The sequence below is a fragment of the Hippopotamus amphibius genome, chromosome X, assembly GCF_030028045.1.
Source record: "Hippopotamus amphibius kiboko isolate mHipAmp2 chromosome X, mHipAmp2.hap2, whole genome shotgun sequence".
NCBI lineage: Eukaryota > Metazoa > Chordata > Mammalia > Artiodactyla > Hippopotamidae > Hippopotamus > Hippopotamus amphibius.
In genome coordinates, this window is record NC_080203.1 from 110,951,438 (window position 1) to 110,969,828 (window position 18,391).

The 18,391-nt window shown below is 39.6% G+C and overlaps 2 protein-coding genes across 2 annotated transcripts in view; one reads left to right on the forward strand and one right to left on the reverse strand.

The window, feature by feature from the left end:
• Positions 1–18,391, reverse strand: part of IL1RAPL1 (interleukin 1 receptor accessory protein like 1) — a 626,403-nt gene that overhangs the window by 543,790 nt on the left and 64,222 nt on the right. The gene's annotated exons all lie outside the window — the stretch shown is intronic.
• On the forward strand, positions 10,653–14,418 carry LOC130841796 (transcription factor SPT20 homolog). Its single transcript, XM_057718305.1, has 3 exons — positions 10,653–12,413; positions 12,653–13,026; positions 14,346–14,418. Exons 1-3 carry the CDS (start codon positions 10,653–10,655, stop codon positions 14,416–14,418), a joined length of 2,208 nt encoding a protein of 735 aa, XP_057574288.1.

Consider the following 18,391-nt stretch of genomic DNA (forward strand, 5'->3'; position numbering starts at 1 on the left):
TGATGTACAATAGAAACTAACACAACATCGTAAAGTGACTATACTACAATAAAAATTTTTAAAAATCAAAATTAAAAAAACCAATACTGTATTGTATACTTGAAAATTGCTAAGACAGCAGATTCCAGACATTCTCACAACAGAAAAAAAAAGGAAGAAAAAAGATAAGAAGTTAACTATGTGAAGTGATGGATGTAACTAATCATATTGTGATAATTATTTCACAGTCTGTCTGTATATCAAATTATGTTGCAGATCTTCAACTTACACAATGCTATATGTCAATCATGTCTCAATAAACCTGAAAGAAAATTTAAAAAAAAGATAAGGCCACAGGAGGATAAATGTGCGAGCCACATTTTGGTCACTTGCAAATCACTTTTTTCTCTCCAAGCATCACACAGGCAGTTTTTTCTAACGTGATTGTAATAGTTCTTGTACTATTAAATCTTGCTCCTAGACTGTTGTGGAAAAGAGGTGACACAGGATGCAGACACGTGGCTAATCCTGCACCCCACCCCTCATTTTATGATGAAAATTCCAGGGAAACTTCCAACGGAGTAAAACAAAATCTATACCGATCTTTAAAGAAGATACAGAACTACCAGAGTTTGCTGAAATTTACCCATGTACAAATAGATTTTTCAGTTATATTAATTTTTTGAAATTTAAAAACACATCAATACTTTTTCCCCTACTGTATGTAAATCAAATGTGGACAACGTCAGCAAACAGCTGCTATAAATCAGTGATTTTTTTTCTACTAATACTTCTCTAAATATTTTTGAATATAATAATGACATATGTTTTATTCATTTTTACTTTGTGGGTCAGTATTTTCCTGATAATAGCTTTGGTATCCTTGACTTTAAAATAAAAATATAAGTGATAAGTAAAATTAACTGCAAAGATGGTATATAAACTTAATGATAATGGGCATTTATATCATATACTTAACTACATATAGGAGACAAAAACTGAACACATTCCGTAAAATTGACAGAGGTGCATATTTCCAGACTCTGGAGACTGGTGTAATTTTGAAGACACAATGTTTACCAAAATTCACAATCAGAATTTTCATGTAAAGAGTAACTTGTTTGAACTCATCATATTTAGAAAGTGGCCCAACTTCTAGACACAAAGAAGACAGAACAGTGTGTCTGTATCTAGGAAAACTATTCCTTACTCAAGAAAGACTTAGGGAAAATGCAAATGGAAGACAGAAACGCTCCTTGGGAAGAGACTGCAGCCACCTCCTTGAATTTACATGTTCATAGCACCAACTTAGTGCTCCAATTTGAAGATGATAAGTGAGATTTTGCTTGCTTTTCCATCACTTTCTAATGTCATATTTTTCAATTCTTTCACCTCCTTTTCTCCTGTTATGGTTTGAGGTAGTTTCACTCTATGTAAATTCGACATATTGCCTCTTCAACTTCTCATAGCAAAGGCATGTCATTTCATAGAAACAAAACAAAACCATTAAGCCCAGCAAGGGACACTCAACACAATATAGGAATGAATATATTAACTATCATTTATTAGAAGAGTAAATTAAATATCACTTATTGAGCATTTAAAATTCATTCATTCAGTCAATACATATTTATCGACCAAGACTGTGCTTGGCCCAGCTGGGGATAAAGCAGTGAATATACAAAGTATTTGGTTTTATGACACATATTCTACTGTGAAGAAATGGTGGGGGAAAGAACATTGTGCAAAAAGCTTTATACAATACTACTTCACATCCATTAGGATAGCTATTAAAAAAAAGGAAAATAAATTTTGGTGAAGATATGGAGAAGCTGGAACCCTTGTGCATTGCTGGTAGGAAGGCAAAACGGTGCAGCTGCTATGGAAAACCACTTTGGAGGCTCTCCAAAAAGTTAAACACAGAATTACTACATGATTCAGCAATTCCACTCCTGGTTATATACCTTAAAGAACATATACAGACACTTGTACAACAATGTTCATAACAGCATTACTCACAATAAGCAAAAGGTGAAACAACTCAAATGTCCACCAAAAGATGAAGGAATAAACAAAACATGGTAAATACATACAATATTATTTCGACTTTTAAAGAATGAAATTCTGATACATGTTACAACATGAAGACTGAAAACATTATGTTAAGTGAAATAAGTCAAGACACAAGAGGACAAATATTGTATGACTCCATTTATATAATATACCTAGAATAGGCAAATTCTTACACATAAAATTAGAATAGCACTTACCCTGGGCTGGGAGGAAAGGGAGGAATGCGAAACTACTGTTTAATGGGTACAGAGTTTCTGTTTGGGATTATGAAAAATATCTAGAAATGGATAGTGGTGATGACTGAGCAACACTGTGAATGTAAGTAATGCCACTAAATTGTACAATTAAAAGTGGTTAAAATGGTAAATTTTGTTATGTATATTTTACCACAATAAAAATTAAATTTTACACTTTACATGGGGGAAACTTACGATATGTGAATTATATCTCAATAAAATTAATATTAAAAAAACTTTATATGCATTATCTCATTTAATCTCCCTCTATATAATCTCATTCAACCCTCTCATTTTAAATACCAACTCTACATTGTCTCCTCTATTTGTATCTCCAGCTCTCAACTCTATTTGAACTCTAGACTTATACATCTAGTTGCCTATCATACTCAACTGAAATCTAAAAAATTACTTTAGATCTAACATGACTCACAAATAAATCTTTAACTTCTACCCTCAAATCTATTCTTACCCTAGTCTCATCTAGCTCACTGATAACCACACCATTCACCTAGTTGCTCAAGCAAAACAGCTAGAAGTCCTTTGAAACATCAGTCTTATCCCAAAGGAACTAGTGTGATGCCAGTGAGGGCGTGCTAAAAACTCAAAAATTACGGTAAATATTATCTCAATGCAACTTTGAATAAAATCAAATTAATACAGAAAACCTATGAAAACAAAAAGGCTTATAATTCTTTAGTATACCATTCTATTTTATATTTATCAATTATCACAATTTATATTTTCCTGATTTTCTTTATATAGGTATATATTTTCTCTTCCATACAGTGTCAACACCATGAGAAAGGAAGTCTTATCTGCCTTGTTTACCACTTTATCCCATAAATATGTCTTCCATTGCCCAGGCTCTCCTGCCAACTGACTTCCAGGTTTGATTTTTCCAAGAGAGAATCTGTTGTTTCAGCTTCTGGGTCTAGAAACACTACTTCCTTCCTCTCTTCTTCCCTTCAGACACAGGGGTAGCTGCTAACCCCTGGCCTGCCTATGTCCTGCCATTTCAGCTCTTCTAACATATTTATAAGCTACTTTCCATATTAGAATCTTCCTACTGAACTGCTTATAAAGAATTTGCTTTAGCTGACTAGATTCTGGCCAATACAGTAGTTTAGGAAACAAATATCCGAGTGCTTAACCTACATTATACAAAAATTCCTAAAAGTCTCCCAGGAGGTTAAAAAAAAGAGGTAAACACATTATATCTCTACATTTGCAAATATTTCATATAACACTCTTTAAACATGGTGCATTTAATAAATTAAGCTGCTTTTGCATTTTCCTATCTATGATGAAAGCCTTTTATTTGTATATTGAAAACAAGGGGTGGTGGGAGAACAGAATTAAACTGTGAGTTAATTTAATTTAAAGGCAGAATTAGTTGTTTTTGAAAAGAGACGTTTTTACTCTATATAATTTATGCACATTTCACAGTTGGTTTCTTTTCAATACTTTTTAGGCAATTTTAGTATCAATTCCAGTCAACTACAATTTTTAGATTTTTCTGACTAGAAAGAAGAGCCATTAATCTGAATCAACTACAATTCACTAAAAGAACAAATGGTTTAAATACCAGAAATCTAATAACTTTACTTGGTGAAAACAGGCCATTTTCAGAAAAAAGAAAATGGGCTAATGATTTATATTTCTTTGTAAATATAAATATGGTTAGAATGTGACAATTATGCTACAGATTCTTGTCAACAGAGAATGCAGGAATAAAATACTTTACACTCCAGTTGGCAGAATGTAATGCCATGGAGTGGTATTAGAGATATGATTAAAAGTTAGAAACAAAATATGAATGGGTCGCAACTTTATCAAAATGTGATATAGAATACAAAAAGAAGAGGACATTTGCAAGGGCAAAAGAATCCACTAACAAGCTGTGTGATCATGGACAAAAATAACTTACCTTCCCTGAACTTCAGTTACCTGGTCATAAAATTATAAGGATACTGAACCTCATAGAGTTGTTGTGAGAAGTAAATAACATCCTGCTATAAAAACAGGTTGTAATGGACAAACTGTTACATGTTTTATTGCTGTTACCATTTTCCGCTCTGATGGTTTAACCCCTTAGATTGTCAACCTCACTGCATCTCTTGAATCTTCACACTTATGCCTGCTGTTCTTCCATATCCTCTTCATTATTCATAATATTTTCACCACTGGTTAAATATGGAATTTATATCAAGGTCACCACTTTTTAAAAGCTTAATCTCCTTTCCAGCAGCACCTCATAAAAGAGATAAATCATACAGCTCTTTATATTTAATCTCCTTATCCTACTGCAAATATAGACCTCTTCCAATTCTGTTCTCTACATTAAAACATTTCATTTTTATAGAAAGGCTCAATATGAATAGAACACTCTTTCTGGGAGTGAAGTTTTGCTCATACATTTTGAAATTCAGTTAAACTTGTCTCATATTATTGCCAGAAAGAGCTGCTGTTGATGTGAAGGCCTCTTTAGATGCAGCAGTAGGGAGATAAGAGAGGTAGGTAGGTAGGTAGATAGATCACCATGAATGAGAGCTTGTTTTTTTGTTTGTTTGTTTTGTTTTTTAAACTCTTTATTGGAATATAATTGCTTTACACTCTTGTACCAGTTTTTGAGGTACACCAAAGTGAATCAGCTGTATTTATACATATATCCCCATATCCACTCCCTCCCGCGACTCCCTCCTACCCTCCCTGTCCTGGCCCTCTAAGGCATCACCCATCATCAAGTTAATCTCCCTTTGTTATACAGCAACTTCCCACTAGCTATCTGTTTTACAGTTGGTAGTGTATATATGTCTATGCTCCTCTCTCACTTCATCCCAGCTTCCCCTTCGCCCCCCCCCAACCCCATGTCCTCCAGTCCAATCTCTATATCTGCATCCTTACTCTTGCCCTGTCACTAGGTTCATCAGTACCATTTTTTAGATTCCATATATATGAGTTAGCATACAGTATTTGTTTTCCTCTTTTTGGCTTACTTCGCTCTGTATGACAGTCTCTAGGTCCATCCACCTCATTACATATAGCTCCATTTCATTCCTTTTTATGGCTGAGTAATATTCCATTGTATATATGTGCCACATCTTCTTTATCCATTCGTTGATGGGCATTTAGGTTGCTTCCATGTCCTGGCTATTGTAAATAGTGCTGCAATAAACATTATGGTACATGTTTCTTTTTGGATTATGGGTTTCTCTGGGTATATGCCCAGGAGTGGGATTACTGGATCATATGGTAGTTCTATTTTTGGTTTTTTAAAGAACCTCCAAACTGTTTTCCATAGTGGCTGTACCAACTTACATTCCCACCAACAGTGCAGGAGAGTTCCCTTTTCTCCACACCCTCTCCAACATTTGCTGTTTCTAGATTTTTTGATGATGGCCATTCTGACCAGAGTGAGGTGATACCTCATTATGGCTTTGACATGCATTTCTCTAATGATTAGTGATGTTGAGCATCTTTTCATGTGTTTGTTAGCTATCTGCATGTCTTCTTTGGAGGAATGTCTATTTAGGTCTTCCACCCATGTGTGGATTGGGTTATTTGTTTTTTTGGTATTAAGCTGCATGAGCTGCTTATATATTTTGCAGATTAATCCTCTGTCCGTTGCTTCGTTGGCAAGTATTTTCTCCCATTCTAAGGGTTGTCTTCTTGTTTTGTTTATGGTTTCTTTTCTTTCATTGTGCAAAAGCTTTTTAAGTTTTATTAGGTCCTATTTGTTTATTCTTGATTTTATTTCCATGATTCTAGGAGGTGGGTCAAAAAGGATCTTGCTTTGATGTATGTCATAGAGTGTTCTGCCTATGTTTTCCTCTAGGAGTTTGATAGTGTCTGGCCTTACATGTAGGTCTTGAATCCATTTGTAGTTTATTTTTGTGCATGGTGTTAGGAAGTGTCTAATTTCATTCTTTGACATGTAGCTGTCCAATTTTCCCAGCACCACTTATTGAAGGGGCTGTCTTTTCTTCCATTGTATATTGCCTCCTTTGTCAAAGATAAGGTGCCCATATGTGCGTGGGTTTACCTCTGGGTTCTCTATGCTGTTCCATTGATCTACCTTTCTATTTTTGTGCCAGTACCATACTTTCTTGATCACTGTGGTCTTGTAGTATAGTTTGAAGTGAGGAAGCCTAATTCTACCACTTCCGTCTTTCCGTCCCAAGACTGCTTTGGCTATTTGGGGTCTTTTGTGTTTCCATACAAATCGTAAGATTTCTTGCTCTAGTTCTGTGAAAAATGCCGTTGGTAATTTGATAGGGATTGCACTGAATCTGAGGGCTTGTTATTAGCTCTGCTTTCTTAGTTTTAGATGCATGAATCACCAAGGGGATTCTAGAACTGGATAGTTAAATATTTGCGGATGTCAACACAGAACCGACATTTTGAAATTCAGTATTTTCAGAAGTATGGGTCATATGAAACACTTATCCCTAGCCAGAGGGGAGGTGGAATAATTACACAGGAGACTTTGTAACAGTCAGCTGTCAAAATACTTTTCTGCCAATATTATAAGATAGTTTCTCATGTTCTTCTCACATGAAACAACTGTTACAAAGTACTGAAAATGGCTCTATTGTATACATGATTTCCAGTCACAAAATCTGCTTTTTCCTTAAAAGTCCATTATGATAACAGCAAGCAAGAAAACAAAAGGGAGAGAGAACTCTTATGGAATGGAGGAATTCAACCACATTATATTCAGTCTTATCAGGATGCAGGGTTTTCCCAAATTATTCTTCATACATACATGTAGACTATCATAATTATTAACTAGACATCTTTTCCTTGAGTGCTTTCTCAAAGCTACAATTTATGCAACAGCACTGTAATCATTCCCACTCTCAAAACCCTTCTGTTCACTAGTCTATTAAATACAATAGTAATTGACCACCATAGTGACTAATTTGCAAAAGCTATTACATTGCTTCTGGCTTCTGGTTTTCTTTACTAATATGGATTTATTTGGAATCCAAATTGTACAAAGTATCGCTGCATAATTTGACCTTGCAGTTACTGATATTTTTATTTACCATTTATTATGTCTATAATGTATAAAGCACATAACCTAAATAAGTTATTAATTTGAATTGTGGCTTTGAGTATGTTAATTTCTCATTTGTAGGCTAAAAGTCTACATGAGGGTTTACATCCTTTTGCAAAATTGCAAAACAGTATTATTGATAATATCATTATTCATGTTATATTTACCTGATCCATGGGCACATTATTGAGATTTTACACAGGGGTAGTCTATGCTCATGTGCATGTGTGTGTCCTCTATATCTACCTATGACTTCTCTCTTTCTCTTCAGGAATAAAAATCTTTCAGTGCTAGTGTGAACTACTCTCCTCACTTTCTCATCATAGGTCCATCCCTTTCTCTACTATAGTCTGAGATTTCTCACCAGAATTTCTCAGAAAATGTTGTTACTGGGGTTATCAATAACCTGGCTTTCAGGGACTTCCCTGGTTGTCCAGTGGTTAGGACTTCGCCTTCCAACGCAGGGGGTGTGGGTTCCATCCCTGGTCGGGGAACTAAGATCCCACATGCCTTGCGGCCAAAACATAAAATGGAAACAATATTGCAACAGATTCAATAAAGATTAAAAGAAAAATAATAACCTGGCTTTCAACCATTATCGGGCTTGAGCACAATATGAACATTTAATTTTATTTACGTCCATTCATCTTGAGTTTCTGTTTGAGGCTATTTTCCTGATTTTCATTTTGTGCATCAATTCATTCTCTCATTTCCCCTTAAATTCCCCAGAATTTGCCTAGGTTTTTGGCCATGTTCTTCATTTCCTTTGAGCACTTTTCTGCTTCCTGTTCAGAATGAAATATTGCTGCCCCCACTGATGGCTCACAGCTGTGCGCTACCGGTGTACAAAATAACAGGGTAAATGTTGCACCTTTAAAAAAATTGAAAAGTAGGTACAGTTTTAATGAGTACATGCCAATGGTGAAAAATCCCCACCTATGAGCCCCAGCTACCCTGAAGCCAAACCTGGGGGCAAATCCTATTACTAGATGCTTTGTTATCCATAGGAATTGGACCAATTAACACCCTCAACAACATTTGAGAGTTCCTGTTTCCTCATACCTATTAGCTAACATGGTAAGCTCTGAAATGTGTCATCTCTCGCAATCTAATAGGTAAAAATATGGTCTCTTATTTTTATCTTAACTTGCAATTCTATTCATTGTGAGGTTAAATATATTTTCATATACTTAAATAGCACTTGTAGTTCTTATTTTGTGAACTGTCATCTTGATTATTTTTTCTCTTGGGTTAATGATATAATTTTTATTAATCTGTAGGAGACTTTTAAGGTCAAACTCTAGGATGGGAAATAGTGAGAAATGATTTGAGACTAGGTATATTAGAGCACTGGTTACTGGTAAATCAAAAGAGAGGGGTACAGAAAAAGCATAGGACCAGAAGTGTTCATCCCGTTTTAGGAAGAGTGAGGTACCTTCAAGAGGAAATATGTGCTTCTGAGACTTAGAGGTGAAGGTAAAAAATGAATTGACTGAAGATAAAGGGCTCTAATGAACGAAGACTGTGACAAAGAATCAGAAGAAATCAGACGTGAAAAAATATGCAATTTGTTAAACATACCACCACAACTACCAACATTAACAATAATAAAATCTATGTATCATAATGGCAGCAAGAGAAGGTCACCTTAAAACATGAAATCAAGTAAGCCATGCAATCTTCCTACCCTACCCACTTCAAAGTGTCTTCTATTGCTGATTCAGGGGGGGGAAAAAGCCAAAAAATGAGAATCAATACAGCAGGTAAAACCACCACAGAACACATCTGCACACATATGCATCCACACTTGCACAAAGCAAAGGAAAAATTTAACGTGACACCCCAACAGGAATTTTATACCTAAATAAGCACTGCAGAATTGGAATCATAAACTTTTTTTTAAACTTCAAAGACAAAAGAACAAGCAACTTGAAGTATGAAACAAGAGCTTTTCAAACTCAGGAGAAACAGAAAAAATGAGGGTTAAATTACAAAGGAGCTATGACAGGCAGAATTTCTAAAATGGCCAGTTAAACATGATCCACTCTAATTCTCAGGACATGTGAAAATAATGAGTTACCACTCCTGTCATTACAGTACGTTATGTGGCACCATAACTTAAAATAGGGGCTATTATCCTAGATTATCCACATGGGCCCTTAAAAGCATAGAATTTTCTCCAGCTGGTGGCAGAAGAGGAAGTCAGAGGCACATCAAGCATAAAAAGGATTCAATATGCCCTCACTGGCTTGAGGATGGAAGAAGACACTTGCCAAAGAATGTGAGCAACTTTCAGGAGCAAATTTGAGTTTGGACTTATGAGACCCTAAACTGAGATGGCTCTGTGTTCTGACTTGCAGAACTGTGAGGGGAGAAAAAAGAAAACCAAACAGGTATTGTTTTAAGGCACTAAGTTCTGATAATTTGTTATGGCAGCAATACAAAACTAATACAGTTCCCGAGGAAGAAGAGGTATAACCACAATTAACATAGGGTCCTAAAGGATAGAATAGAAAAGAGACAAGAAAATAAAGTACTACAAAAAGCTTTATAAAGAACATGATAGAAAAGGCAGGAAGAGATTATCCAATGTACTTGTAACTGAAATTCCTGAAGCGAAAAAAGCAAATCAAAGAAACAGAAGAAAGATTTTTCAGACAGTAATTCAAGAAAACTTTGCTGAAAGAAAAGCTCCGAATTTACGTATTAAAAAAGGAATGACAGGGTGATGGGTTAAAAAAAAAAAAAAGGAATGACACTGTCTTGGTTCCTAAAAAACAGCTTTTGTGTTTACCTTGTACAATGCATAAACTGGATATGGATGTGTGGCCCGACTCGCCAGTAGGAAGCACGGGTGGGTAGGAGAACAGGAAGGGCAGGTCAAAGCACAGCGCCCCGCCGTGGGGGTGGATTGCGCAGGCGGGGGCGCACTGCGCAGGCGGGGGTGCACGCAGGCGCACGCAGGCGCACGCACGCACGCACGCACGCACACACGGAAGCCCCTGCAGCCCCCACGTCGACTTCTGGCTTCGCCAGGGGCAACGACGCAAGGCGAGGCCAGGATTAGTGCAGAGGCCGCAGCCCCCACAGATACAGGTATTTTCAGAAACTCACAAGAATTTTGTGTAGCACTTCCTTGGAGGCGGGTTTCTTGGTGTCTGTAGTGAAGGTAGGCTAGCGTGTCCGCTGTGGAGTTGGGCCGGCGTGCAGAACTACACATCGATTTTAAAGACACGATTTTCACCCGCTTCATCAATACACTTATGTTTTCTCTTCTTTTAGGGCCCCTATTTTGTACCACAATGCAGCAAGCTCTAGAAAGAGCTTTGGATCGTGCAGAGTATGTCATTGCAAGTGCCCAACAGAGACCTCCAAAAAGGAAATACTCATCTAGTGGGGAAACGTCTCTCTATGAAAAACTTTATGACATTTATGCCGAAGAATGTGAAAAAGAGCCTGAGGTTACGGAGGAATTAAGAAGCAACGTGAACCTGTTAGAAAAGCTTGTTAGGAGGGAGTCGTTGCCATGTTTGGTGGTCAGCTTGTACCCAGGAAAGAAGGGCTATTCTCTGGTGCTCAGGGGGGGAAATGGATCATCTACAGAGACCGTGTGGCTGCCCTATGAAGAAAGGGAATTGCTCGAATACTTGGATGCAGAAGAATTACCTCCTGTTTTGGTGGATGTCCTGGAAAAGTCTCAGGTTAACGTTTTTCATCATGGGTGTGTCATAGCAGAAATACGGGACTACCGGCAGTGCAGTGACAGGGAACGTCCCGGCTACCAAAGCAGGCATATCCTCTTACGTCCCACGATGCAGACTTTAGCCTGCGATGTAGAGGCCATAGCGAGCGATCACCAGAATTGGACCCAGGAGGACAAACTTTTGCTTGAGAGCCAGCTGATCTTAGCTACAGCTGAACCACTGTGTCTAGACCCCTCTATATCAGTAGCCTGCACTGCAAACAGACTGCTCTATAACAAGCAGAAGCTGAACACTCTTCCTATGAAAAGGAGCTTCAAGAGGTTTTCTACGGCCTCTCTGAATCAGCAGGAGGAGCTGTCTCATTGCCCACCTCCTGCTGAACTCAGAGCCCTGACTTCTTGCAAAAAAATAAGAGAAAGTAAAACAGGTGAGGATTATGGCCTCAAAATTTCTGAAGCAGGAAACTGGGTAGATATGTGGGAACAGAGACCCTGTGACTTAGCCATACCTTCTGAAGTGGACGTGGAGAAATATGCTAAAGGGAAGAAGTCTGTCAGATATGGTGACCCACAACCAAGAGTCTGGCCAGTGCATGAGGTACAAGATGATTCTGTATTTGGATGTGAAGAGGACAATCTGTCCCAGATAACAAAGCTGGCCTTCATGCAGTCGCTTAATGATCCACTTACCTCTGGAAAAAGTAGGTCCCATAAAAAAGTCAGATGTGAGAGACAGCCGTTTCCCCCCCACTCCTCCATAGACGACCATTCTAATAGTTTCATGCTGGGGCCAAAAACCGATGCTGGGAGAGTGGTCAGTTGGCCTGAGGAATTCGCCCAGAAGAGCCCCCAGTGTCCAGTGCAGATGTCACACAGCTCTGGTGAATCAGCTGGTCTCAGACAACCTTCTCCAGGGAAAGAACCAGAACAGCCTAAGATTGGGTCGGTTCAGTCTTCAGTGCTGGGCAAGGAAGCCAAACATCCACCTCTACCCATCAGATTTGTCTTGAACTCAGGAAAGAGCTCCAGGGATGACAGTTTCACTTCACAGCAGGCAAGCAGCTCTCAAAAATCTCCATTTCTTGCCCCTGCTCCTAAGCCACCAAGTCTTCCCCAGAAATCCTCTGTGGAGGTGAATCAAGTTAGCTTGCTTCCTGCCATGGCCCTGTCCACTGTGGGCTCATCACAAAGGACCGAAGTTTTGGCCAAATCATCTGACCTGAACATCACTAAAGTGGAGTGCCCTGGTGGAGGAGGCCAGCCCTTAGGGAGGTGCGCCAGTCCCATGCAGGGCTCTACCACCGGGGCACAGCTCCTGCAGGAATCACGCCCAGTCAGCTGCCCACAAGGATCAAGCCTGGCCCCCTGTCTATAGGGATCAAGCCCAGCCCCCTGCCCATGGAGATCAAGCCCAGCCCCCTGCCCATGGAGATCAAGCCTAGCCCCCTGCCCACAGGAATCAAGCCTGGCCCCCTGCCCACAGGGATCACGCCCAGTCCCCTGTCTACAGGGATCAAGCCTGGACCCCTGCCCACAGGAATCAAGCCCGGCCCCGTGCCTGGAGGAATCACTCTTGGCCACCAACCAACAGGAATCAAGACTGGTCCCCTGTCTGCGGGAGCTCAGCCACCAAATGCGCTGCCTGCCGCACCGCCAGCTCCTTCTCAAGGAGGTGTTCAACTTCTTTTTAAAAATGTTTTCAATCTCACGCCCTTAGGTCTACTCCAGCTTCCACCAGGCTCACTCATTTTGAACACCCAGCAGCAGGTCCAGGAGCTGCAGCAGCAGCAACAGCATTGGCTCTGTCAGCTGATTCCACAGCAACAACTTCAACAACCCACAACTTCGCATCCTCAACAGCCAGTACCACAGGATCCTGTACAAGGTTCAGTCAGTCAAGTGGCCTTATCTACTCAGCAAGCCATGCTCCTTAACTTTAGCGGAGTGGAGAGTTTTCTGCAGCCCCAGGCAGCTGTTTTGTCTCAGCGGGGCTCTGCCCAGAGCCTCCCTGGGCTAAGCCTCCCTCAGCAGACATTTCATCTCACCTCTGTCTTGCAGCTGCAGGCACAGCCGCAGCCACAGCCACAGGCTCAGCTGCAGCCACAGGCTCGGCCACAGCCAAAGGCTCAGCCACAGCCACAGGCTCAGCTGCAGCCACAGCCATGGGCTCAGCCTCAGCCACAGGCTCAGCCACAGCCGCAGCCACAGGCTCAGCCGCAGCCACAGCCACAGGCTCAGCCACAGCCACAGGCTCAGCTGCAGCCACGGGCTCAGCCTCAGCCACAGCCACGGGCTCTGCCTCAGCCACAGCCACAGGCTCAGCCACAGCCACAGCCACAGGCTCAGCCACAGCCACAGGCTCAGCTGCAGCCACAGCCACAGGCTCAGCCGCAGCCACAGGCTCAGCTGCAGCCACGGACTCAGCCGCAGCCACAGCCACAGGCTCAGCCGCAGCCACAGGCTCAGCCGCAGCCACGGGCTCAGCCTCAGCCACAGCCACGGGCTCTGCCTCAGCCACAGCCACAGGCTCAGCCATAGCCACAGCAACAGGCTCAGCCGCAGCCACAGGCTCAGCCGCAGCCACAGCCACAGGCTCAGCCGCAGCCACAGGCTCAGCTGCAGCCACGGGCTCAGCCTCAGCCACAGCCACGGGCTCTGCCTCAGCCACAGCCACAGGCTCAGCCACAGCCACAGCCACAGGCTCAGCCACAGCCACAGGCTCAGCTGCAGCCACAGCCACAGGCTCAGCCGCAGCCACAGGCTCAGCTGCAGCCACGGACTCAGCCGCAGCCACAGCCACAGGCTCAGCCGCAGCCACAGGCTCAGCCGCAGCCACGGGCTCAGCCTCAGCCACAGCCACGGGCTCTGCCTCAGCCACAGCCACAGGCTCAGCCATAGCCACAGCAACAGGCTCAGCCGCAGCCACAGGCTCAGCCGCAGCCACAGCCACAGGCTCAGCCACAGCCACAGGCTCAGCTGCAGCCACGGACTCAGCCGCAGCCACAGCCACAGGCTCAGCCGCAGCCACGGACTCAGCCGCAGCCACAGCCACAGGCTCAGCTGCAGCCACAGCCTCAGCCACAGCCGCAGTCTGAGTCGTGGCCACAGCGTGAGCCACAGCTGCAACCACAGCCTCAATCACAGCTGCAGCCACAGCCTCAGCCACAGACAGAGCCTCAGCCACAGCCACAGCCGGAGCCACAGCTGCAGCCGCAGCCCGAGCCTCAGTCACAGCCACAGCTGCAGCTGTGGCCTCAGCCACAGCCACAGGTGCTGCCACAGCTTCAGCCAATGCAGTTCAGAATCTTGCAGCACCCAGTGGCTGTGACAGTAGCAGTTCAGATAACTCAGCCACATCCCCCTAGTGAGCATACAGCAAGCCAGTCAAAAGATAAAATGAAGAGAAGCCCACCAACACCTCCAAAGCCCTGAGTCTTACATTACTTCTTAATCTTTTTTAAAACAACACAAGAGCATTGGATCAAAGTTTTCACTCCATTTTGGTGTTTAATGTCTCAGTATTTTACATCGGTAGGTGTACAAACTATACAAAAGCACAGCTCTATGCATTTAAAAAAAAACAAGGAAATGATTTAATAGAAAAAAAATGAACTGTGGTGCTGATCACCATCTCTGCAATTTACTAACCTCAAGCCTATTTCTTGACTTCTCTATTCCTAGTCTATAAAAATGTAAATAGTTATATCTACTTAAGTTTATTGACAGGGTTAATGTAAGTAAGATATATTAAATATTGAAACTCAAATTAACTTTAATTTTAATAAAATATTAAATATTTGAAAGAAATAAGCATAAGTACTTAAGTCGAAAATAAACTATAGTAATGATATTAGTGTAAATGATAGTTAGTTACATTATATAAAAGTCAACTTTATGATCAATGGCAAATATGCCATGGAAGTTTAATTCCTCAAAAAAACCACTCCCACACCAAACTTAAAAATAAGCAAAAAATATATACTTATATATGTATTCCTTAGGTTTTCAAATTATATATATATAAAATACATATATTCCTTATTAATTAGGTTCCTTATATCTATGTATTCCTTATTCCTTATATTTATATATTCCTTAGGTTTTCAGATTATATCTTTATAATTGTATATGATTATTATCATATGTATATTCCTTAGGTTCCTTATATTTATATATTCCTTATTTCTTATATTTGTATATTTCTTAGGTTTTCAAATTGCCTATAAATAATTAAATATATATACATTATAATATACTCCTTAGGTTTTCAAATTATAGATATAGGTAGATATAAAGATTTTAATCCTTTCTTAATAAACAGTAGCCCTTTTACTCTAACTAGATGCACCACATGGTGAATTCTCTGTCTGATAAAACTGGATGCATTAGGCACTTGTAATTCATTCTTCAGTAATTGAGGGGTGATTTGGATATATGACAATATCATTTGCCAGACAATATTCTTCAAATGTATTATTCATATGGTGCTTATTACTTGCAAACACTTCATAATATACAAATGCACCTGCTGTCTGCCATTCATCTTGCTCCTCTATTCTGTCTCAATTATTTTGTCCCCATTAGACAGGATAATAATCAGAAGAGGAAAAAAGGTAAAAGTTTCTTGACTTACAGTGGATGAGTGGAATAAAAAATAAGTTTAGATGAAACAAATGACAACAGGGAATTATACGGGAAAGAATGAATAATTGAGATATGAAGGTATCTTTAAATATATGTGCTAATTTTTAAAAAAATTATTTCTCTATCTCCTAAATAATATATTTTAGGATAACAATGTAAGGTAAAAAAACTAAATGACTAGTTCAAACGCGCTTCCTGCAAAAAACCTGAGTAAATTCATACATGTGGAAAATACTTTTAAAATATTTTATATACAAGTGTAAAGATTTACATCATTCAGAAATGTCATCTTCCTGATTTGAATTGAAAGTTGCTTGAAAAGAATGGGATATTTGAAAATATCAGAAAAATATATTTGTTAAATAGTTACTTTTGCTGAAAGGCTTAATTTTATTATAAAGATATTTGCTATCGGAGGCATCCCCTTGGATGACTAGCAAACATCTTTCATTTAACATGTCCAAATATGATGAAATTCCTTTTCCCTGATCCTATTAGAACCTTTACTGTTTGGTGTTAGAGTAATTCAGAGTGTAACTGAATTAATTACCAAGTAATTTTAAATAATTTAAAAAATGGAAAATCTATCTGCATGCCCTTCTCATCCTTAACTACCCTAACTACTTCTACTCTAACTTTGAGGGATTCCTAAAGAAATTCTCAGGCTTCCTTCTTAATAGCTGAACAATTACCCACCCTGAATAAGTCCTGATACTAGCAACTGGACTGATGATAAAATATTTTCATCTGTGACATTTCTGACCATGTCACACTCCTTTGCTTAATAACCTTCCCTGCATCTGCATACTCTGTGGAGTCAAATTCAAACTATTTTGTTTAGCTATACAAGGTCTTTTTTGACCTGGATTTCTCTTGTATCTCTTCCCCATCTCCTGCCACTTCCCCATTCACATCTGTGGCTTTGACAGTACTTAACTCTTGGTGCTCCCAGCGTGCCATGTTCATCCTCACCTCCATGTGTTGGTGGAGACCCTCAATCAGGAACTCCTTCCCATTCTCTGCCCATAGCTTAGTATTCAGCCTAAGTACCACCCCTCTGGATCTAGGTCTACTTCCATATCATCCTTTATTACAGTGCATTGCAAACTATTTCACAGGGTTATTTGTGAATCAAATATGGTAGTAAATATTTTTAAAAAATTAAAAATAGTTAATATAAACATCCTTTTCATATTTTTATTTTTTCAAAAATAGATTGTATGACTTTGCATTTATTTATATAGCATTAGTACTTTTCCTTGAATGGTTAAAATTTTACTACATATAATTGTAAACATGTAATGTATATTTATATTCTCTAACTCTGTATTGAATGTCACAACTGTCTTTTTAAAACATCAAAAGAATATTAAATGAGAATTATTACTTATTTAAATATAATTTAACTTTAAGCAGAGGTTAAGATGCTAATAAGAAATAAGAAAATTAAATACAGCTTTTTTTTTTCTTCGCTTTGAACCAAGAAAATATTCCTGAATTCACAATTCAGTCATAGATTACTCTATAACATAAAAGTTTCCTTTTACCAAACTCCAAGGCTAAACTAAGAAACAAAAAGAAGACAAATCAGTAAGATACTCCATTTTATTTCAAATCACCTCAGTTTTGGTGCATTTCTCTCTCTTAGAAGCTTTAAATTCTGGGCATATACCAATGTATGCAAATAAGACAATGTGCTCCTGTCTTTGTTTCCCTGTTACTGTCATGTGATAACAGTCTGATAGAGTCTTACTAGATTGGGGTGCTATGTTTGGAACAACAGGACTTAAAAACAGATGTGATGGGAAAATGGGGAGTTGTTCAGTGAGTACAGTTTCAGTTTTGCAAGACAAAAAAGTTATGGAAACTTGTACAACAATGTGAATATACCTAACACTACTGAACTGTATACTTAAAAACGGTTAAAGTGGTAAATTTTATGTTTGTGTTTTTTTACCACAATTAAAAATTTAAAACAACAATAAAACAGTTGTGGCATACAAAATACTTCATTTTCAAGGGCCTTAGGGGAACCTCAGTCCCCTATGAGTTCATAGCACCGTGGTTAACACGACAATCCTCTGGAGCCAGACAGTTTTAATTTCAAAACGTGGCTCTGCCACTTTCTAATTGTAGGGTCATCGGTAAGTCACCTAACCTCTCTGTGCCTCAATTTTTGCATCTGCAAAATGGAGATATTTTATGGGACCCTTTCACATAGTTGTTATAAGTATTAAAGAAGAAAATATTTGTAAGCTGCTTAGACATTCCATAAAGTAAATTATCCAAAATGACTGAAGTGGAGGAGTTATTCTCACCCAATTTAGAGGATATGTTTCAGATGATCTAACAATATAGGCTATCTGGCAAATGTGAAATCACTCTGATGAGCAACGAGGGGCCACCTGGAAGTGGCGCTAATTCTCCAATGCAAATGAATGACATCAGCATTATCGTTGATTTATCAAACGATGTGGTATCAGTTTTCTGATGCTGTGGACACAGCCAACAAATAGTAGTTGCTAACACAAGCCCCAAATCAAACATTCCAACAGGAGACCTTTTGAATTGCAAATTAAGTTGCCTCACACATGCCCCATTCCACATAGCCTGCTTCAATGTAGGTGGCTGAGGACTATGTATTTAATGAATGATTCCCCTACACAGGGGGAGAAGGCTAGTGAGCACACAGTG

What these genes read in the sequence shown, in the direction of transcription:
- LOC130841796 (XM_057718305.1), top strand. Translation starts at nt 10,653, where the DNA reads ATGCAGCAAGCTCTAGAAAGAGCTTTGGATCGTGCAGAGTATGTCATT. An exon ending in GCCCACAAGGATCAAGCCTG is followed by an intron (nt 12,414 to 12,652) that starts GCCCCCTGTCTA and finishes ACAGGAATCAAG; the next exon opens with ACTGGTCCCCTGTCTGCGGG. An exon ending in TTTCTGCAGCCCCAGGCAGC is followed by an intron (nt 13,027 to 14,345) that starts TGTTTTGTCTCA and finishes AGCTTCAGCCAA; the next exon opens with TGCAGTTCAGAATCTTGCAG.